The 23544-nt window shown below is 32.6% G+C and overlaps 3 protein-coding genes, 1 long non-coding RNA gene and 2 other non-coding genes across 6 annotated transcripts; 5 read left to right on the top strand and 1 right to left on the bottom strand.

The window, feature by feature from the left end:
- Positions 1-256: 256 nt before the first annotated feature.
- On the top strand, positions 257-328 carry TRNAH-GUG (transfer RNA histidin (anticodon GUG)). Its single transcript has one exon. It is a non-coding gene; the product is annotated as a tRNA-His (tRNA).
- A 75-nt stretch (positions 329-403) lies between these two features.
- On the top strand, positions 404-475 carry TRNAH-GUG (transfer RNA histidin (anticodon GUG)). The gene has a single exon. It is a non-coding gene; the product is annotated as a tRNA-His (tRNA).
- A 1504-nt stretch (positions 476-1979) lies between these two features.
- Positions 1980-2241, top strand: LOC107939934 (dolichyl-diphosphooligosaccharide--protein glycosyltransferase subunit 4C). The gene has a single exon (XM_016873322.2). The coding sequence runs from the start codon at positions 1980-1982 to the stop codon at positions 2091-2093; it is 114 nt and encodes a 37-aa protein (XP_016728811.1). The 3' UTR covers positions 2094-2241.
- On the bottom strand, positions 2210-6524 carry LOC107939932 (uncharacterized). Its single transcript, XM_016873321.2, has 3 exons — positions 6000-6524; positions 4457-4624; positions 2210-4362 (listed from the first exon to the last, which is right to left on the bottom strand). Exons 1-3 carry the CDS (start codon positions 6522-6524, stop codon positions 2653-2655), a joined length of 2403 nt encoding a protein of 800 aa, XP_016728810.1. The 3' UTR covers positions 2210-2652.
- LOC107939933 (uncharacterized) lies at positions 4253-7356 on the top strand. The gene is made up of 2 exons (XR_005909664.1): positions 4253-4427; positions 5480-7356. It is a non-coding gene; the product is annotated as an uncharacterized lncRNA (long non-coding RNA).
- A 9467-nt stretch (positions 7357-16823) lies between these two features.
- On the top strand, positions 16824-20227 carry LOC107939927 (heat shock cognate 70 kDa protein 2). Its single transcript, XM_016873317.2, is given in 3 exon segments — positions 16824-17250; positions 18337-19836; positions 19839-20227. Coding segments are annotated over 3 exon segments (1944 nt in total). The 5' UTR covers positions 16824-17036; the 3' UTR covers positions 20069-20227.
- The last annotated feature ends 3317 nt before the right edge of the window (positions 20228-23544 follow it).

Raw genomic sequence — 23544 nt, 5'->3', positions numbered from 1 at the left:
ATTTATATGGACCGATTATTTAACTAGTAAACGAAATACAATATTATTTAACTATATAAACAATATAATGATTTTGCCTTTTAACTTAATGGGTAAATACTTATCAAAATGACGTAGTTTTATATTTTTTATTTAGATTTTCAGATAACTCGAATACCAAAAAAAATTAAATTTTTATTCGAATTAGACCAAAAATATTGAAAATAATGTAACATCTTAATAGTTAAAAACTGACTTTGGGATCCCATGTCAACTTGTGGCTGTAGTTTAGTGGTAAGAATTCCACGTTGTGGCCGTGGAGACCTGGGCTCGAATCCCAGCAGCCACACTAAACCTTTTTTCTTTAATATGTTTTGGTTAATTTTACATATTAGTTTTTTAACTTTTCTAACTTTAACAAATTGTGGCTGTAGTTTAGTGGTAAGAATTCCACGTTGTGGCCGTGGAGACCTGGGCTCGAATCCCAGCAGCCACATTAATTTTTTTTTTAAATTTGGTTAATTTTAGCTATTAGTCCCTTTACTTTTCAAATTTTAATATTTTAGTTCTCATAATTGTTAAATTCATTAAGATGTGTGATGCCATATCAGCTAATCATTTTCATATATTACTCAATAAAAATCTGGATTAATTGCTGCTGTTTGGTCAGGATTAGAATTTAAAATTTTAAAAGTATAGGGACTAAAATCTACCAAATTAAAGTATAGGGACTAAATATACAATATTTGAAAAATATAGAGACTAATATATGAATTTAACCATATGTTTTTGCTGCAAAACGACCTCGTTTATAAGCCAACCCTGAACTGTCGCCCAGTTTTGTTTAAAACACTGCCAATACTTGCGTGTTTCTAGTATTGTGAGTGACCATTTGGGAGTTTTCAGATTCGTCTTTTCTTCATTACCTTTTAAGCTCTCATCGTAAGTGTTCTAAATTCTGCCATTAAATTTGTTCTTTTTTTAGCTACTAATTTTTCATAATCACCGAGTATTAACTTTTAGAACTGAATTCTTGGTTCCACTATGGTGTTGTTCGAGAAAGATTTAATCTTCTTTTCCTGCTGATCATCCATGACCGATCTATTATTGCTTCTTAAGAAATTTTAGTTTGTGGTTTATTTTTTGTTTGAGCTTCCAGTTTTATGCTTTGATCGGAATAGTGGATGTGTTGGCCTAGGAATGAGAACAGTTTAGATATCTGCAATTTTCGTGAACTTCATATTCGAATTCGATTTTGAATTTGAATCTGAGACTGCAAATCTGCTTTAAAACCTAAATCCTTATCTTTCCGTATTAAATTTGAATATTACTATCCGAAAATTAATTAAATTATCAATCAAATATCCAAATCCGTTAAACATATGAAGTTAGTGAGTCTAGAAAGTTTTTAGAATACAATTTTTAATATGTAAAGTTGATAATGGATTTAGATATCTGAATTTGTTATCTATAAAAGTAAAGCAGATTCGGATCAGTAATATTCACAGCTTTTTCGAATCCTATGCAGATAGTAATTAAATATCCAAATCCAAATATTACTTGAATATGTAGAAAGCAAGTCAGATATTCACAAATATTGGAATCCACACCATCGATTGTTATCTCTAGGTTGGCCTCACTATGTTCCAACAAAGTTTTGAATTTGAGTGTGGCAGTTTAACTCATCATTTGGGTTTTAACTCAATAGTTGGAAGCAGTCATGATTTGATTAAGTGTCTTAGTACTGTTTTTATCAGAGTTGTTTAATTTTATAATTAGTTTTAATGTTGCGATTGGGAAATTTGCTGTTTCTAGTATGCTTTTCTGGTTAGTGATATAGAAAAGAGTAAAGTGTTATTCACAAACTTCTGTTTTTATTTCTGGTTGTTGGTGTTTTCATTCTTTACTCCATTTTGGCTGCAAGATATATGCCCTATGAAATGAGAAAGATTATGTTCCGAAACTGATTTATCCTGTTATTGTTGCTTGTAATGTTTCAGATGATTGACGATCAAGACCTTGGTTTCTTCGCAAGTTTCCTTGGAATCTTCATTTTTGTTCTGGTTATAGCGTATCACTTCGTGATGGCGGACCCGAAATATGAAAACTATTGAAGATTTTGCATTTTTTTTTAAAAGTGTCTGAAATGGACATTTAGATGATTAGCTTTTGTAGACCGACTTATTTTGGAAATAGAGACAAATCATTGTTGTTGAAAACCTTTGAAAAATTGTTGCTATAAATGTCATCTTATTGTTGAAATTTGTTTGAGAAATATTTTTATTCTTTACATTCATAAGTGCTTTAGCAGCAACTAGGGGAAATGATTTCCCTACACAAATACTTTAAACGTATAGCAGCATCGCATTGTGTTGGAGCTGAAAGAGGGGATGGCATTTCAACTGAGGATGGTCAATCACTTGATCCATACTATCCTGAATATAGCTTTTCCGGATTGGATAAGTCCCGAAGAATTTTTGCAAATTGCATTGAAACCTCCTTGCTACCTATATACATAGGCTTTGAAAAGGCCTAGTTCACATATTCACTTTTGTTGTCTCTTTTATCTAGTTGCAGAGAAAAATGAAATTGAACCAGAGATAGCTGGGTCACCGTTGAGGCTTCCTCATATGGCTTGCAATTTGACAGGTTTCGTGTGAGTTTGTATTTTTATCATGTGGCATGAAGCTTAGATAACAGTTCAGGAAAATTTACATGCCTTGTTGGATTCTCCCATTTCAGTAGTTCAGCTATTTCTTTCTCTGTTTCTGTGGCTTCTCTCTTCAAATCATTAAGACAGTAGCCTAGGCTGCTTAGACATAGAACCATTTGGCTCTTAAGCATCTCTTCGACTTCATTACGCTCGGTCTTATCTGCCACTCTGATTGTATATTGAAGAAAAGACTTTTCGATCTCAGAAATGCTGGTTTCTTCATACCCCAATCGTGTAGAGACATCTGCATTTGGTGATTTTCCCAACTCAAGGTCTTGGGATACACTTTCCATTTGCAACTGTTTTTCAATCTCTTCCAGAGACTTAATTAGTAATACCTTATCCAGGCATTTTGATAAAGAGCCTGTTTTGTCCACGAGATGTTCTAGGATATTCTTTATCTGTTCTTGGATCTCCTCCCAAGTGACTCCCAGCATCTGGGATGCTGCTGAGAGAAATCCGATTAGATGGATAGTAAAGTGTAGCAAATCTGTCATTTTGCAAATAGATATTAGAAGCTTATTGTAGCAACCACAATGAAATGGCAGGAACCAGAAATTCGGCTCCAATTCAGCTTCTGCAATGAAATTTTGCAGTTCCCTGACATGATATTTCAGCTTCTTCTGCTTTTCTCGCATTAGTTCCATCAAATTTTCTTTTCGATCAGTATGAAGACTTATTACCTTAAAGCAATCTTGAACTGCTCTTAAGGTCCTTGAGAGTTCTGTTTTTGCTAGTGTTGCAGATCTTGAAGGATGGAACAGAATCTCCACTGCGACGAAGCATAGTAATCCGATGGTAGCTTCTGCGGTTCTAGCAATTGCAAATTCACTTGGAGTGCCGTAGTTTTTCCTTCCCAATATCAGCGATGCCCCTATAACCGCTGCAATCCCACCAGCTTGGCCATACATGCGACTATGTCTCAGAAAACTGGTGAAAATGATCCAAGGAAGTAGAAGTAAGAACCTTAAATCTGTAAGCTTTTTAAAAATAAAGCAGCATAGTATTCCATATACTGATCCCATGGCTGTCCCCTGCGCTCGGGCATTAGCCACCATAAATGTTGCTTGTCGCTCTGTTACGAAACTAATGGCAATTGTTAGTCCCGACCAGTATCCGTTCTCTTTGTTATATATCAAACCGAATAGCACAGCGAGACCTAGAGAAAGTGAGCACTTGATTGCGAAAACAAAGTTTTCCCTGTGGAAACTCTGCATCTGTTTCACTCTGCTTTTTCCTTGCTTCTTTGGCTGACTTGATTCTTGTATTTTAGCTTCCTCACCATTCTTTAAAATGCATGCAGGACCGTCTTGTAGGAGTTCCATACAATACAAGAAGAAGAAGGATGACAGATCTTCACGGTTTGTTGAAATGGCTTTTTGGGTCCACGGAGATCTGTCTGTATTTTCTCCCTTCATATCTGGAGTTGTTGCTGCATCAAAAGGCACGGAACGCATAGCTTGCTCAAGTTTTAGAGCAATCTGTTTCTTTTCAATTTGTAGAACATCTACGAGCTCTTCGTCCATCATCCTGACGGGGAAGGAAGTGCAAGTGGTTAAGGCCCATTCCATCCCTTGAATCGGCATATCCATCTCTTGCAGTTTCTCTCCGGGATCTGAGCGCTTTGGTTTCAAGAATCTCAACCATGGTTTCTCCCAAAGCATGCCTTCCTGTTAACAGAAAACACCTCGTCAATGTTACTTTCAAACAAAAGCTCAGACAGAGATTAGAAAAGGTTAGCTCTTTAACTGCTTTTTCACTTACATGTTTATCTTTGATACTTCCAATTAGCTTGGCTCCTGCTTTAGAGAGTAACCTTGCATCTGTTATTAAATTATGCGCTGCCATGTCCCCTTTTGCACAAAAAGCTTCCACTAAGAGATTAAACCTGTTTGAAGCATTCTCCGCATAGAATCTGCATATCTTTCTTACCTGTACATCCATATTTAGACATGTCAATTCTAACTTGAACCCCAAAACTCGACCCAATTAATCCAAATCTAAGCCTTATATAACCATAGAAAGTCAACAATACAAACCTGTCTAAACCAAACCTAAAAAGACCCAAAACAAAAATGACTTGAACCTGAAATGGCCTGAAGAAGTAACTTGAAATAACTTGAACCCAAGATGACCCAATCCAAAAAAGACGACTGGCAAACTCAAATGACTCAAGCCCAAAATGACCCAAAGTCAAACAAACTGAAACCAAAATGACCCAAAAATTTTAAAAACTGGAAAGACGGATCTAAAATCAACTTGACCTGTCCAATTGATAGGGCTATTCATAGTATTAGACTATATTCAGTTAAATTGGATACCCTGATTGAACTAAAGCCAATGTTGAATATTAAAACGAATAAGATTTCATGAAAAGGGCTTAATCCTTCTTTAGGTTACTGATTAATTCCTAATATAGTCACTGGCTAACATGCCAAAGTGTGTTTTCAAAGGGAGTGGAAGACACTTGATAAGTAAAATATCAGTTCAACTTTGAGCATGAAAGTTCAATGATATACCATTAAACCGAATGTGAGCAAACAATAGTCAAAACAAAAAGAAGATAGATATTTGTCAAAAAAAAGAATATAGAAAGATGTATTAATTGTGCTGATCAGGTTAGTTTTGGAATTGATCAATTTAGGTTTTAAAATTTTCGGATTATTTTGTGTTCGGGTCAGTTTTGGATTTGGTGTGTTTCGGGTTTGAGTTATTTTGAGCTTGGGTCATTTGGGTTTGCTAGTTAAGTTTTTCAGGTCGGATAATTTCAGATTTGGGTCATTTCAGGTTTTGTCATTCAGATTTGACACTCAAGCTTGACGCATTTCAAGTTCTAGTTGGACGGATTCAAGTTGACTTTTTTATGATTAAATCAGGTTGGGTTGAGTTTTCAGATTTGAGCCAAAATTGAATGGTCTACATATGGATATACTCTCCCTTATGGCGGTACTAAGAATCTGATGCTTCATGATTTTTCTATTCTTCTGCTTCCCTGTTTATGCATTATGAAGGACCATGCTTTTCGATGTACCTTAACTTTCATGCTCTTAGTTTTAACAAAGAAAAGAAATTAACGTAATCCTCATCATCATCTTGTAGATAGAAGGAAAATGATTGGATATTTGATGAAAAGGTTTATTGGCATCTATTTTAGTGTTTTACTGCACTAGGTGAGGATGAACACCATGAAACTTGACCCTAAACATTGCACTATTTCGTTATGCTTATGCAATACATAAATCTTGATGCAAAATAGATGCAGGTCCATGCAAAACAAAGCAAGTTCATATTCCAGCTCGGTACTTACCTCACGGTAGGCTAAGTGAGGGTACGGAAACAACATGGCTAGAATAGATGCCACGGCGCCAAGAGCTGTGCTCGCTGCGACATGAATCGGATGAATGATAATTCCAGTTTTTGCACCTTGAATAACTGCACCTACATAAATAATCACAGTCTGACCGAAGGCAATCCTCTTAGCCGTCAAATGCGTGGAACCAGGTAACGCGATCAGGAATGAACTAAGTGCCACTGCTACAGCAGCTAGTCCAAAGTTGAACCTTGATGGTCCAATCAACCGGAGAATCAACATAGAAGGCAGTATTACTTGAATGCTGGCACATAGAACATGCCAACAACCTCGCAGGGCATCACCAAGTGTAGCATCCGAGACTATTAAGATAGTTGTCACATAGGAAAACGCAGGAAACGTTATGGTATGCCGGACAGATTCCGGCCCGTAGAGGGTAGTGCAACCCACTATGGAACAAGCTAGCACAGTCCGCAAAGCAGATTCTAGGCGTAAACGCCATGGAGCTTGTGAGCTATCCATTGATGCTTTCAGTATGTAATTTAGGTCTGTCAAGAGTCGAGATTGGTTGACGAGAGGCTTTATAGGAGAACAAAGACACACATGGTGGTATGCAATTGCAAGCCTGAGAAGATTAATGGAAGGGTTATGATGTATTTTACATTATTGGAGTGAAAATACTCAAGCCGGCAGTATTTATTTGGCATCATAAAGGTGATTCGTTGTGCTTTTTGTATTCTTTTTAACTTAGCCATCGAAAGTCATTGTCAGTTTAGGCAAACCTTTGGAGATTCTGCATGGATTATGGTTAAAAAATATTGCTGATCTTTCCCTTTTTTGGGGTGTAAACTCCAGGTTTATCCCGAGTTACATTGGACCCGAGACTAACATTTATTGGACCAGGAGCATATACGGTAAAACCCTTCTATCAAGTGCCTTTTTTTGAGGGATAATTTTTCTATTTCGGTAAAAGTACCATGAAAGTTTCTGTACTAGGAGTTAAATTACATTTTGTTCTCTTTACTCATAAAATAAGTAAATTAATCCATATACGTTAGATTAAATAGCAAACCGGACATAAATCATTCTATGGTTAAAAACTAGCATAGCTTACAGAATAACCAAATACACGTGATATACCACATGTATTTCATTCTGGCTTACATAGATCAATTTTAACAATACTAGTTTGCTCTTTAATCTAATAGATAGGGATTAATTTGTTAATTTTTTCAATAAAAAAATAAAATGCAATATAACTCTTAATACAAAGGTCTTCATCATATTCATCGGATATGTATTCGTTATTCCTTTTAATTTTTACTACCGAATATAGAAATCTGGAATTGTCACTGATCTACTTGTTTTTGTCCTACATTCCAAAATCCCACATTTTTTGGAACATTTTTCAACAATATGTTCTATATTAGATTTTATAAAACGACCTTTTTTTTATTTTGGATTATTACGTGGAGTTTTTAACTCTATAAAGTAGAGTATAAATGAATAATTGATGACATACATGTGTTGACTCATTTTTAATTTGTTCTTTTTCTTGGCCAAATCATTTTTAATTTGTTTAATAAATAATTATATGATTCTTTGGTGGTTGATTTTTTTCAATTCAACAAGTTAAAAAATCTTCATGTGTGTTTAATTAATATTTTAAAAATTAAAAATTAAATAAATGAGACATGTGATAATTTTTTGATTTTACATGCATGTTTGTTTTCTGAATTCATTTGTCAAGATTTTACTTCTATTGTCAGTTTTTTTTTAAATTATTAGTAAGTTTATGTTTTGATTTCTTAACTTTAAAAAGTTATAACATTATCGTTAAATTTTTCAAAAGTTTTCATTTAAGTTATTGGATTGTTAAAATTGTTGTTGTTTGGCCTTCTTTATTTGGGGTAATTTACCAATAAAAGTTCTTTTTTTTTTAAATTACCGAAATAGGCTCATTATTTAATTATTTACCGGAATGATCCATTTTCTGCGAAATTGTGTCCACGTCAGCGCGATGTCAGGGTACACGCCAGGAAATCGCGTCCACGTCAGAGCAAATCGCTCCCTCTAGGACGCGATTTGCTGACGTGGGATGAACAGTTTATGTTTTTTAGCTTGGAAAACTTTGAAAGGCCATAACTTTTCACTCGGTTGTCTGATTGAGACGATTTTTTTTTATTTCGAATAACTTTTCGAGATCTACTCGCTGACAAACAGCCGAAGGCGGTTTGCCGCAGTTTCATCGAAAAAGATCATTTTTTACCTCTAAATTTTTGAATTTTGAAACATTCAAATCATTATTTTCCTTATTTATTTGAAATAAACACTGAATTTTTTTTACAGAATTGTTGCATTTATTTGAATCTTTTTTGCACTTGTTACATTTATTTTTTTAATCAATTAACTGGGTAAAATACCAAAAAAGCCCTATTTTTTAAAAATTTACCGAAATGGGCCCAGTTAATTGATTAAAAAAATAAATGCAACAAGTACAAAAAAGATTCAAAATTATTACTAACAAGATTTGAACCAAGGTGCTAAGGGAAAAGAGCAAGCATCTTAACCAACTAAGCTAAACTAATTAATTAATATATTATAAAAATACTGTTATTATCTTAATTATATTACTTACGTTCTAATGATTTATCGGACCTATTCTATACACGTGTCAAATCAGAAAAGTTATTCGAAATAAAAAAAATCGTTTCAATCGGACAACCGAGCAAAAAGTTATGGCCTTTCAAAGTTTTCCTGGCGCATACCCTGCCATTGCGCTGACGTGGACGCGATTTCGCGGAAAATGGACCATTCCGGTAAATAATTAAATAATGGGCTCATTTCGGTAATTTTTTAAAAAAATGGCTTTTATTGGTAAATTACCTCTTTATTTGCACATTTTGCGCCAATCGAAAACTCTCTTTCCTCTTCTCATCTATAGTTTAAATTTTTTTTCATAAAAAAATTTTAAACATAACGAATCTGCAAATAAAGATCCAAACTATTTTCTTTTTCGATTTTCGACCGTCAAATTGACTTGGATTTAAGGTATGTTTTTTTGCTCGTTGATGGGTATTGATTTATTGTATCAATCATCAAATCGTTGTTTGGAGCTCGCTGACCTAATTTTTTCTATAAAAAAAACATTAACAGTCCCGTGATTTAAATGAATAAAAACTTTCAAATACTTTAATAACTATTTTTGTAACATTTTAAAGTTGAGTGATCAAAACGTAAACTTACTAATAATTTAGTTACTTTGGGTATAGTTTACTCTTATTTTTATAAATTTCAATATCATTTTGGATTAAAATTCACTAATCAAAACAAAATTCAAATTGTTTGATGTTATTTATCTCCTAATTCTTAGGTTATATAAATGATATACTTCCATAAAATCTTTCAAGATGAAAAGAATACGATTTTTCCAATCACCATTTTGCATTTGGAATAAGTACCTTCTTTCCTTCCATTCCACATGTTGAAATGGGTGCAATTGAGGGAATTTTGAAAGAGACCCGAACCAGAATCAACAAGTTGTAATCCAACGACCCCGAATAGGTCGAAATATTTTATCATTATTTTATGATTTTGATTCTTTTACGAAACCCTCCTCCTAACCCTTATCGCAGCTGGTTCATATCTGAAAGATGAGCGGTCACATTCAGGCCACATCTTCTACGTCCTTGTTATAGGATACATGATGGAATGTGACATTAAAATTTTCCTGGAAAATTTTGTATCCTCCCTAGAAACTAACCAATTTCCCATCACCCAATTTTTGTTCTGCAGTTCAAAAATTACTGTATCATAAATCAACAACCATGAAAAAAAAGAGTAAATTTATTAGGTTCATAGTTGAGTGATGAGTCTATAACTTTTTATAGTTGGGTGATAAAAAAAGAAATTTATTATAGTTGGGTGATTACTAAGTCAATCTCGTAAAGTCAATTCAAGTTTTAAAATTGTTGACAATTGGTCGATTCTTTCAGGAGAAGTTTTCTAAGTATCCAAGTGGTACCATCTTCACCAACAAGCAACCTATATGTTATAGGTTAGGGGTTTGAATCTCACCTAGGGCGAGACGCTCACGTCCCCTTGGTGTGTGGCAATACACCCATGTATGGTCGAGGCACTTGGCTCTGTGAACCAACCCTTTAAGCAGTCGCTCATGGCACACTATCTCTCAGCAGAGCACGGGAGGCAACCTTGTCGGAAGGACAATACTTTCAGTTGTTAAGGGATTAGGTTGACTTCCTGGCAGTCAAAAATTTCCCGCTCAACAAAAAAATTAATCATTTTCAGTTTAGTTTGTTTTGAATTCAAGTCATTTGTGATTACCAATTGACATTTTCTTAATTAGGCCATTTTGGATTTCTTACCTTGATCGTTTTGAATTAAATTGTTCTTTTGTTTAAATTAATTTCGAATTCGGATTTTCGATTTTGATATATATATAATAATTCTAGTATTAATATACGCCATTCCCATTGATATTTTAATAAGTGGAGTCTAAGATCTCCCTCTTCCTTACGGTAAAGGAAACTGGGAAAGCAGAGGGTGGGATTTATGGTTGCCATTGATACAAACAGCTTAATATGATTCCACTTGCAATGGCAATTTAATTCGTGGCTTAAGCTATCAATTTTACATTGACAAAGTCCATTCTCCAAGCTTAGTCACTCTCCATCAAGTCTCTTTAATGCAAAAGCACACTTGGCATTTCACTTATAAATTCTTTTGTTCAAACACTTGAGGATTTAATTTTTATAGTTTAATTTCATATATATTTTTTTAAAATAAATTCTACTAGATAGAAGATGTGGAATTATTTTTTAAAAACTCGTAACTCGATTTTTTTTATACAAAGTCTATCTCTATCTATAATCTCTCTCAACTCTTAAATTAAAAGAAAAATAGATTTAAACGTGTTCGAACCCATATCCTCCAAGTTGTTGCAAGGGCAACGGTGCCAACTAAGTTTAAATCAGTTGAAACTCTATATTCTTGATATCATTCAAAATGAAATATCAAATTTATACATGAACTTTGATCCAATGTACAATTTGATATATGAACTTTGATTTGGTAAAATTGTACACATGAAACTTGAATTGTGATTTATATGTATACATGAAATTTTGTTTTTGATTTAGTTATACACATTTAAGAAATTGATGCATATATTTATTTTCATATTAATATAATTGTTTGTATATGCAATATATCAACGTAAAATGATGCTAATTCGATAATGTTGATAGTGATTTGTGAAATTTAATCAAATTAAAATTTCATGTATAAAATCGCACAAAATTAAAGTTCGTGTATTTTTAAACAATCTCAATATAGGTTTTGATCATATCTGCTCTCTTTGACAAATGTCTAAAACTACCCATAACCCCTCTCTAACCCGTAATTAGCAGGATAATGCGTTTCAACACATTTAAACACACGTCTTCATACATTAGCAACAATACCCACACTAATCGAACTAAAACTCAATCGGCAAAATAATTTAACTTTTAATTGCGTAAAAATTTATATATAATACGCAAATAAAAACCATATATAATTTTTCTCCAACAATTTTACTATAAATCAACAACATTAATGATTAGCCAAACATCAGAGGCAGTGCATTAATTAGACTATAAATAAGAGTTGATGGAAATACTAGAATTAGATGAGGACAAAATTAAATTTGGATTGGGATTTTAGTCATGAAAATGAAAGCACACATAATTGCCTTATGGATTGTAGCCATTCATATATCACTTGGAATGTAAGCCTCAAATTTGATACACAAACAGGTGATGTACCTAATATATTTCCAATGTATTCTTCAATGAATTATAAAATAAGAAAGTAAAATATGACTCCCAAACTTGTTATATCCGATAATTTTAGATACGATATAAAAAATACGATTATAATTTGGTATCATAGATAAAATATGAAAAAGAACATAATCGGATGGTGGTAGTCAAAAGAATCTTATAAACATACAAGAGCACATCAATTTTCATAGTGAAACGATTTCGTTTTCTTTTTTAACAAACAAGTTAGCTTGCAATAGGTTAATTGTGTTTTAACTTAGTTAATATCATTGTTGTTGCAACATTTAGAATATATTTATTCAAACGCGTTATATCATCACTTTAGGAATTGAAGGTTATAAATAAGTTAAGAATTGTATAAAAAAAGTTATCGAGAAAAAGAGGAGAAAACTCGATTTCAAGTTTGGGTATTAAAAGAGAAGGCTATTTAGGAAAATTGCTTTTTTTTTTTGGATAAGGAATTAAAGAAAAGAGCAAATTAATGTGTTCAAAATAAGAAATTATTTTATGGACATTTCTCACTACATCATTCATGGTTTATTCTGAATTATATAATAATATTTCGGCAATTTTTTAATGTCATTAATACATAATTTTTTTTAAAAAATACTCCAAACCTTAAACCCAAAATCTTGAGCCCTGAATAGATTCGAGATTTTGAGTTTAAGGGTTCGGGTTTTAAGTTCAGGGTTCAAGTTCAAGTTTAAGGTTTGAATGGATTAAATTCCAAATAATTTTTTTTATTTTCTATGTTATTTTCATGTAATGTTTCAATTCATTTTATATATTTGAATGATTTATCGTAATGATATAATTTTAATTCAAAAAATGTAATCATACCAAACATATATTAATATAAATATTATGTTTAGATAATCCTTTACGCTTAGAAGAAATCAGGAATTTTGTGTTGAAAAATCAAGATAAAAGTATAAAATTTTATAAAGGTCAAAATTAAAAATTTTATGTTAAAAAATTTAAATAATTCCTTTAGAAAAAAATATTTAAAAAATACCTTAAAAAATTTTAACTTAAATTATTAATTTTTATTAGTATTTTTTCTAGAACTATCTATAGTCCCTTCCAACCCATAAATAGGAGAATAATGCGTTTTAGCGCACTCAAACTCATATACTCCTACATTGGTAACAATATCCATATCAATCAAGTTAAGACTAAATCAACTAATTTTTAGTAGTCGTAAAAGTATAGTTTGGTCATAGTTATTTAAAAATAATAACAAGGAAGTCAAGGCCCTACTTTCTCCCATCGAATTTGTCTCTATTTACACTTTAATAATTTGTTTTACATAAATTTTAACATATTATTATTTATGTTTTTTTTACATGATAAGTTTTAATTATTTTCGATATTCTGTATTATCTAAACATTATCAAATTACAACTCTCATTCTAAATTAGTCTCAAAACTTCAAAATATTTTAATCACATCTCTAAATTATCGATATTAAATCAATCAGGTCCTTTTGTTATTAAAATTATTAATTTAACTATTAAATGACACGCCAATCCTTATGTAGCTAAATTTAAAACAATTTTTTTTTAAAAAAAAAGAACATTGTTATAAAGTAAAATTGAAAAAGAAAAGAACGAACGATAAAACTTTTTTAAAAGTTTCGAAAACCTCAAAACTAATTTTTTATTATATTTATTTTATATTAAAATTTTCATTTCAAATTATATCACATAAAATCTTATGTGTCATTTAACAATTAAATTATCGATTTAGTAATGGAAGAATTTAATTATTATAACATCGATAATTTGAAGATGTAATTAACATGATTTGAAGTCATAATTTGTATAATTTTATCATAGTAATTCATTATTCTAAATGCATTTATTTGATAATTTTACCATTAAAGCAATTATACATTAATATGAACATCATATTCAACTAAGAATTTAATCTGTTTCTGCTAAGTATAGAGAGCTGGCATATTCTCTAGATCTTAACCCCAAATCTTTAGCATATGACTTAAGCTTATTGTGGGGCAACCAACCCACCATTCAGCCCATTTGCTACTTCAAACATACTTTATTAATTGAACCAAAATGGGCCTTGTTGGGGAATGAGTTTGATTCAAATGCTATTACAATTTGCATCCAAGATGACAACTTGATGCATAATTTAACTTAGGCAGATATGTGAATTTCATTCTTTCAACCTGCAACATGGAGGGACAGACCTATCTCTGATATTCTTAATGGGGCATTCATTCATAATTAGAATCATCATTAACCACAATACCATGAATAGAGGACCTATGATTTAGTCTAGATGTGAGAGTATGGTCATATTCTATGCCCACATGATTGAAACAATCTACGATTTTATTGAACGAACGAGTTACGTAAGAAAAAATAAATGAATCAAATCAAACATCCAAACTTTGGACTTTTAATAACAATTGACTCGGAATAGACAAATCAATACTATTAAAATGAAGTTTATTAACAATCGAGACAGCACCACTCTCAAGCATGACATGATGGAAGCCCATGGAATGTGTCAAACACAACCCACCTATAATTGCTCGAGCCTTTGCTCAAACAGGTTCCATGCACTCAACCACCCCTTGTGCACATCCACCACACACAAAACCATCTAAGTCTCTAGTTTTAGTGTTGTTACGGTGATTGGATGTTTGGTCGTGGAACAGCTGATCATCGATCCTTTTTTTTATCTTGGGCTTTGTCCATAGGATGAGGTCTGACCGAATTAATAAATTTATCCTTTGCCTAGGATGGTTGTATCCTTCAAGTCTCATGGAGTTCGATTCTCTAAATATTAGGTGACTTTGATCTGTTGAGTCTTATCGGGATTTCAACTCTCTTGTGATTGTACTTGTTGTTATCTTCGTCATTGGCTTTTCGAGTCCATTAGTCAATAGAATTGAGGGACCCGTGAGGTAGATGAGATCATACGCATTTATACAACTCACTAGCACCTTTATACATGAATGGGCTCCCCATTGCATGGTGATGATCCCTCTCCCAAATCCACTATTAGAAAGGTTAATCAATACTCATTTGGTGGCCTATAGTGATTTATTTTTTGTTTCTCTTCTCGGTTGGGTTAGGATGTAGTAATGGTTTGATTTTGAACCTCCCACTTTTGAATGAAATGAGATATTATATTTGATTAAAAAAACCAAAAAAAGTATACCTATTTATCAAGTATATAATATATATAGGGTTAGTATCTGGTACATTGCCGGTGTACTATTAAAAAGTTTAGAGACTAATATCGTAGGTATTGCAAAGGTTTGGGCCATTTTGAATGGATTGTTTTTAGCTTGGTCTTTGGATCATAAGAAGATAATAGTGGAAACTAACAATGAGGGAATTGTAAGTGGAGGGACTGAAGCGGACATATTTAGACAGACTGTCAAGTTTTGCTGTTGAGAGTGGACTGTTAACTTCAAACATGTTTATCATGAAGCGAATACAATAACTGGCTTCTTGGCGAAACCAGCCCATTCGTATGGAGACGTCCTTCGAACCTTTGCTGCGGGATGTGGAGTTCCTTTTATGCAAGATTTAGCGTGAGTTTAGATGGGCGGTGTGTTTACCTGCGGTTAGTGTAAAAATAATGGTGGCGATGAGACTAGATACTGTAGCATAAGATAAAAAGTAAACTAACCGCACTGCACTACATCACTGCGTCCATCCAAACTCACACTTAATTGATTTACATACCACAATTTAATATGATATTTTATTTATTTTATTACCAAAAAAAATTAAGTAATTAACTAAAACTAATTAATTAGTATTAAATTATAAATTGATTAGATTCTTGATTATGTAATTATTTATTTCCATAATCAAGAGCTTAATTTGACCATGTAAATATAATTATTAGCTTATTCTATCATTTTTCTTTGTGCAAGGCACGTGCACAAGTGTTCTTTTACGTCTTTTCACACCAACAACTTGCGTTTTCGTCGAGCACGACATAGAAAAAAGTAAAAGAAGGCAATAATAAAAAGTTAAATTATGTTATTAGTCTTTATACTTGTATATGTTGTAAATTTGATTAAATTAAAGTATAATGACTAATATTATAAGTTAGGCATAGTACAGGGACTATTGTATAATTTGACCATATATAATCAATTTCATTTGTGCATCCAGGCACTTGCATAAGTGTCCTTTTACGTCTTTTCACTATCCAACTTGCGCGTTACTCGAGCCCAACACAGACAAAAGGTAAAAGCAGACAACGGAAAAGACCAAAAGGGTCTTCGAGTTTTAACCTTTTATTTTTCCTCACATAGAATGAATCTTCCTAGATGTTGACCGTCCAATGAGAAACAGCCGTAACAAGATTCTTCGCATTCGCCATTTTCTTCTCCCAATCAGAAACGTTAGATCTCAAACGTATGGTCCATATCCCATCAGATATCTGTCCTCCATGACGTGGCGACCATTTATTGGTTAGTTTCGAAAAAAATGTAATCGAGTTCAACCATCTCGAACTTACTTCAAAGTTTTCACGTAATAATTATATAATCACATATAGCGTATTGAAATCATACACGTGTAAGATCAGTTTTTAATAATAAAATTTGATAAAAATTTTAATAAAAAAATTATTTTATTCTTTATATAACGCATAAATACAATTCGACTCTCAATACAATAGTCTCCATAATATATTTACTCAACTCAAACACATTTTATATAACTATTATATCTATTCATGGGTGAGGTGATTTTTTCAATAGATCTTGAGTTGAGATTGAATAATAATTTATTTTATAAATATTAATATAAAATTTTATGATTATTTTTAAACAATGATATTAGTTCTTTTAGTGAATTGGACTGAGTTAAACTCGAGCTCGAGTTTAACTTTTAAAAAAATTGAATATCGATTCAGCTCGAACCATGGACATCTAAATGAAAATTACCGATTTAGACATGAAAGGCTAAAATGGATCTGTAACCGTTAAAACAATTTCCGACATCCGACCGTTCCAAATCTCCAGGGATTAGAACATTCTAGAAATCAATTTTCTTTTTTAAAAAACTCTATATAAACGGACTCTTTGCTTCGTATGCTTCAACTTGAAACCCTAGCCGTTCGTAGCTGTTTCTCAGTTTTCGTTATTTTTCTTCTTTGTTCTTTACATTCTTTTCGTCTACACAACAAATAGTTAGTAATGGCCGGTAAAGGAGAAGGTCCAGCTATCGGTATCGATCTCGGTACAACTTATTCTTGCGTCGGTGTTTGGCAACATGACCGTGTTGAAATCATCGCTAACGATCAAGGTAACAGAACGACGCCGTCTTATGTTGGTTTTACTGATACCGAGCGTTTGATCGGAGATGCAGCAAAGAACCAGGTTGCAATGAACCCGATTAACACCGTGTTCGGTAAGCTTCGACTCTGTTTTGTAACTTTGCTTTATTTTGAAGTTTGAATCTGGTATTTGATTGGATCTGAATTTGCATAGTTTCGATCTATGCTAAGGTTAGTTGTTTTGCTTAAAAATACAGATCTGAAGCTTACGAGCTAAGACTGCTAAGATTTACGTAGGAAGAACAGATTTAACTTGTTTTTAGATTCTAGTTCGAAGCTTGAATGGTACCGCTTTTTGAATCTTTATGTGAACTGTTAGCTATTTGATGAGTTGCAAAAAAAAAAAAACTGAAGTTTACGAGCTAAGTTTGCTATGACTAGCGTAGGAAGAACAGCTTTAGCTTGTTTTTAGATTATAGTTCGAAGCTGAATCGTACTGTTTTTTGTATCCTTATGTGAGCTGTAGCTATTTGATGAATTACAAAAAAATACAGATCTGAAGTTTACGAGCTAAGTTTTCCAAGATTTACGTAGGGAGAACAACCTTAGCTTGTTTTTAGATCCTAGTTCAAAGCTGAATCGTACTGTTTCTTGAATATTTAGGTGAATTGTTAGCTATTTGTTGAATTAAACTTTGGCTTGTTTATTAGAGTTGTTATTGCGTAGTTTTTTGCTTTAGTCTTAGTTTTATTTGACCTTCTGCTCTTAAAAGTCTTAAAACAGAGCTGATAAGTGTTAATGGTCAATGCTTATTGGTTCTAATTCATAATCTAGTTTTATGGTATCATTATTTTTGCATGACATGTATGAAATTGCATTAGATTATAGTTTTTAATTATGATAACTATAATATGAACTAGTATAATCAACGTTATACCGTAACTAGTTTCACTAGTTATATTATGTATGTTTTGACTCTTCATTTTATTAAAGTATTCGCGTTAATATAAATACAAGAACGTGAACTTCAAATATCAGTAATCAATGTTTTCACTCACACTCAGTTTAAATAACATGATCAAAATGTTTTGTGTTTTTGATGCTTATTCATATCATCATATAGTTTATGGATTAAAATATTGTGCTTAGTCTCTTGTTTTTCTTGTTGTATTGTTCATTGTTTTTATTTAATGTAAACTAATGCGCTTCATCATCTACAGATGCTAAGAGGTTGATTGGTCGTAGATTCACTGATTCTTCAGTTCAAAGTGATATCAAATTGTGGCCATTCAAGGTCATAGCAGGACCTGGTGACAAACCAATGATTGTCGTCAATTACAAGGGCGAGGAGAAGCAATTTGCTGCTGAGGAAATCTCTTCTATGGTCCTCATTAAGATGCGTGAAATCGCTGAGGCTTACCTTGGTTTTACAGTTAAGAATGCCGTGGTTACCGTCCCTGCATACTTCAATGATTCTCAGCGTCAAGCGACAAAAGATGCTGGTGTCATTGCTGGACTCAACGTCATGCGAATCATCAATGAACCAACAGCTGCAGCCATTGCTTACGGTCTTGACAAGAAGGCAACCAGTGTCGGTGAAAAGAATGTCTTGATCTTTGATCTCGGTGGCGGTACTTTTGATGTCTCCCTTCTCACCATTGAAGAAGGTATCTTTGAAGTGAAGGCCACTGCCGGAGACACTCACCTTGGAGGCGAAGATTTCGATAACCGAATGGTGAACCATTTCGTGCAAGAGTTCAAGAGAAAGAACAAGAAAGACATTAGTGGTAATCCTAGAGCCCTTAGAAGGTTGAGGACTTCTTGCGAGAGGGCGAAAAGAACTCTTTCGTCCACCGCTCAAACCACCATTGAAATAGATTCGTTATACGAAGGTATCGACTTTTACTCAACCATAACCCGAGCCAGATTTGAGGAACTCAACATGGATCTATTCCGAAAGTGTATGGAACCAGTTGAGAAATGCTTAAGGGATGCCAAGATGGACAAGAGCAGTGTCCATGATGTCGTCCTCGTTGGTGGTTCCACTAGAATTCCCAAAGTTCAACAACTATTGCAGGATTTCTTCAATGGTAAAGAGCTTTGCAAAAGCATCAACCCTGACGAAGCTGTCGCGTACGGTGCCGCAGTCCAAGCCGCAATCTTAAGCGGCGAAGGCAATGAAAAGGTACAAGACCTCCTGCTTTTAGATGTCACCCCGTTATCCCTCGGATTAGAAACCGCCGGCGGTGTGATGACTGTTTTGATCCCAAGAAACACTACCATCCCCACCAAGAAAGAACAGGTCTTTTCAACATACTCCGATAACCAACCCGGTGTATTAATCCAAGTTTACGAAGGTGAACGAACAAGAACAAGAGATAACAACTTATTAGGCAAATTCGAACTCTCCGGCATCCCACCGGCTCCACGAGGTGTACCGCAAATTACTGTGTGCTTCGATATTGACGCCAACGGCATCTTAAACGTTTCAGCCGAAGACAAAACAACCGGTCAAAAGAACAAAATCACCATCACGAACGATAAAGGAAGACTTTCGAAAGAAGAGATCGAAAAGATGGTTCAAGAAGCTGAGAAATACAAATCTGAAGACGAAGAACACAAGAAGAAAGTTGAATCAAAGAACGCATTGGAGAATTACGCTTACAACATGAGAAACACAGTGAAAGATGAAAAGATTGGTTCAAAGCTCTCACCAGATGATAAGAAAAGATTGAAGATGCTATTGAAGAAGCTATTCAATGGTTGGATAGTAACCAGTTGGCTGAAGCTGATGAATTTGAAGATAAAATGAAGGAATTGGAGAGTGTTTGTAACCCTATCATTGCTAAAATGTACCAAGGTGCTGGTGGTGATATGGGTGGTAGTATGGATGAGGATGCTCCTCCGTCTGGTGGAAGCGGTGCTGGCCCTAAGATTGAAGAAGTTGACTAAGTAATTGGTCAAGGCTCTATTTTAAATTAGATTCGCTTAAAATACTGTTTATTGCTTGAACTCGGGTAATTTATTTTTATATTGGTTTTTAGACTTGTCTCTTAATGAGATCGACTTTTAATCCTTTATACATATGAGACTAATTATTTTTCTTTTTAATAGCATTTATTATTTAGATGCAAATATATTTTATTTTAATAAACCATATAACATTTTTAATATTTTTTATTAAAATAATTAAAAAATGGGTTTTAAAATTGTTACTCTCTAGATTGATCTTAGAGAGCAGAGCTCTTGAAATAAAATTTCTCATCATCATCTCTGTCAATTCATATTGTAAAATTCATAAATTTATTTGTCAAAATCTATAAATGAACACGGTAGAAAATCCAAGTATATCGTTTGAAACTCGTGCAATTTACTGTCATTGTGGCTTGAGGCCTCCAATACGTAACTCAAATATTTCTTGGAGCAAATGGAGAGGTTTTTAGATGTTCCAAATCCAAAGAAGTAATGTTTATTTTAGAGTGAAGATTACCTAATATCTTGTTATTATCATTAAATGCTTAAATTAATCTGATATGTATTTCACTTGAGTTGGTTTCTCACCATTCTAGGTTATTGGTAAATATTTCAATTGAGTTTAATAATTTTTATAATTATAATATCTAATATGTTGCTCTCATTAAATTTGTCCCTCTAATTGTTCACAAATCCCATGTAACCTAACATCATTTTGAAAATGTTTCATCATTGTCACATATACATCATGATCATATAATACCCTAACATCTTCATTACATTCCAAACCAGATTCACAATATCAAAAATACTTGACTCAAGTATATCCAACCCCATCAACCAAATCACACAACAGTGAATGAGATAAGTAATTAGGGTCTCTATCTACCTCATGTACTTGGTCACCTACATAAGCTAACTTGGGGTTTGTTTCCAAATTACCCCCATATGCATGTATATAAGTTTCTTGGTCGTGTAGTTTAGCTGGATTATAAAATGGATATTCAGTGGGCTGAGGCGGAGGCGGAGGCATTGAGAGAATGTATTATTTGGGCGCGTAACAATAATATTGAAGGGATATCTCGATTTTTAGATTTCGATTGAAGAATATTTTCGATCTATTGGATTCTTCCATCAAGTCTGTGATTAAGTGGGTCGCTCGTTTGAATAATAGGGTGGCCGATGACCTTTGTAAACTTTTTGTTGATAAACATTATACCTTTTCTTTTAACATGGAGCATCCAAGCGATATTCATAGACTTGTACTTGCTGATGCTTGTTATATTGAGGTAGTGGTCTTTGGATCCATTTTGATAATAAAAAAAGTTTCTTATGTTGACATGGTATATACTCTGTAAAACCAGAAACTAAAAAACTCAAATTTTAATAACATATTACAACCAAATACTAAATAGTATATTTTCGAAATAGCATATACACGACCAATATCATATATAGAAGTACATATAAATAACAATATATAATAACATTATATATAAATAGCAATATCATTATAATATCAATGTACAATACCATTTTGCCATCTTCTCTCGGACAATCAACATGGAATAATATCTATATATACACACACATAGACAAAAATTAAAATTTGAGAGATAAAGATTAGTTCTCTTACTTGGTTTTGTCGATCCAATCTCCAAAAAAGTAGATTTTTTGAAAGTGCAATGCACTCAAAAAAAACAAAAGTCAATTTATTAGAATTAAAAATAAAATTTAAAAAATAAATTCTTAATTTAAACGGTTAAATTAGCTCAATAGGTCGGAAAAAAATTAATTAGCTAAATAGATCATTTTTTTAATTTAGAAAAATATGTCATTTTTGGAGAAAAAGTTGGACGTGTTTTTTGCACAGGTAGTGTGAAAGTGTGCCCAGTCAACAGAGAAGGGATTGTATGAAATTATGATTTTGCGTCATCCCTACCACTTTCTAATAGGAGAATGACAAATCAGTTTTTTTATCTTGATTTTTAGCATTTTTAGTTAGATTTAAATTTTTTCAGAAGGAAAAGACTGAAAATCAGGGGGGGAAATCTGATCTATCATTCTCTTATTGGAAAGAGATAGAGATGATGTAAAATTATAGTTTTATACAATCTTTTCTCCAATTGGACGTTCTTTATTTGTAATTATCGAAAAACACACATAGTTGTGTGCACTTTCTCTTACATGTCAACAGAAAAGTTGAGTGCGCAGGGGTGAAGCCAGAACAATTATTTAGGGGGGCCGAATGAAATTTTAACTTTTTATAGTTTATATCTTTATAATTTTTAAAGAATTAAATCAAATTTTTATAATTTTAAGGGGGCTAAAGTGCAATTTTACCTCTACTATTTAAAATTTTAAAATTTTTAAAGGGTCTAAATAATAATTTTTCATTTTAGGGGGGTCGGGCCCTTGCCAGCTCCTTAGCTACGCCTCTGTGGGTGCACTTTCACACTCTCTCCAAAAACGACATATTTTCCTAAATTTCAACAAAATTGATCTATTTTACCAATCAATTTTTTTGACATATTTAACTAATTTAACCAATTTAAAAATAAAATTTAAAATACCCAAAACCCAAATCAAAATACCCAGATTTAAAAACCCAATTCAATTTCATTGAAGAACCCAAATTCCAAATACCCAATCCCGAAAACCTAACTCTAACTATCTAATTTCAAAAGCCTAAACAATCAACCCAGTTTGTTTTCAAGAACCATCACACCCAACCTCAACAAAAAAAACCCTAAACGTTCATTTTAATAACCCTAAACAAAATCTACAATATCATCAAGAAGAGCAAAAATGAAGCCCATTGGATATCCATTTCAAGAAGCATTTTAAATCATTAACTAAAAACTCAATAATCAGTTGAAAAGATTATATGAAATTGGGATATCCGTTTTTAATAACATGTCATTTCAGTGTTTTCATCCTAAAAATAATAACTTAAATCTAATATGATATATTAAAATTTAGGATGAAAATGCTGAAGTGACATGCTCTTATTGAAAAGGAATACAAATGACATAATATCTCAGTTTTATAAATCATCTCTCATAATCTAAAACAACTTTAATTATTATTATTCGTAAAGAATTCGCAATGAATATGAATATAAACCGATATATTTCAATTATATACATGGATTTGCTTTACTTTTGCGAATAATAAATTTGAATTAATCCAAATTACCATATATTAGCTACAGATTTCATCTCTGTATAATAATTTAATTAATTTTAATCATCACACTATTTTAATAAAAGAAATTTTTGAAAAATAAACACATGAAAAATGAGATAAATATTAAAATTATACATGAACTTTGATTCAATGTGCAATGTCATACATGGACTTTGATTTTGCATGATTTTATTTATTTTCGCAAATAACTAACAATATTATTCAATTAGCACCATTTTATGTTGATATAAAACATACACAAATAA

Source organism: Gossypium hirsutum, chromosome D01 (assembly GCF_007990345.1).
Source record: "Gossypium hirsutum isolate 1008001.06 chromosome D01, Gossypium_hirsutum_v2.1, whole genome shotgun sequence".
Lineage (NCBI taxonomy): Eukaryota > Viridiplantae > Streptophyta > Magnoliopsida > Malvales > Malvaceae > Gossypium > Gossypium hirsutum.
The sequence above is the reverse complement of the archived record's forward strand: the minus strand, read 5'-3'. Positions and strand labels throughout refer to the sequence as shown.

What these genes read in the sequence shown, in the direction of transcription:
- LOC107939934 (XM_016873322.2), top strand. Translation starts at nt 1,980, where the DNA reads ATGATTGACGATCAAGACCTTGGTTTCTTCGCAAGTTTCCTTGGAATC.
- LOC107939932 (XM_016873321.2), bottom strand. Translation starts at nt 6,524, where the DNA reads ATGGATAGCTCACAAGCTCCATGGCGTTTACGCCTAGAATCTGCTTTG. An exon ending in CTCACTTAGCCTACCGTGAG is followed by an intron (nt 4,625 to 5,999) that starts GTAAGTACCGAG and finishes ATGGATGTACAG; the next exon opens with GTAAGAAAGATATGCAGATT. An exon ending in GAAGTATCAAAGATAAACAT is followed by an intron (nt 4,363 to 4,456) that starts GTAAGTGAAAAA and finishes TTCTGTTAACAG; the next exon opens with GAAGGCATGCTTTGGGAGAA.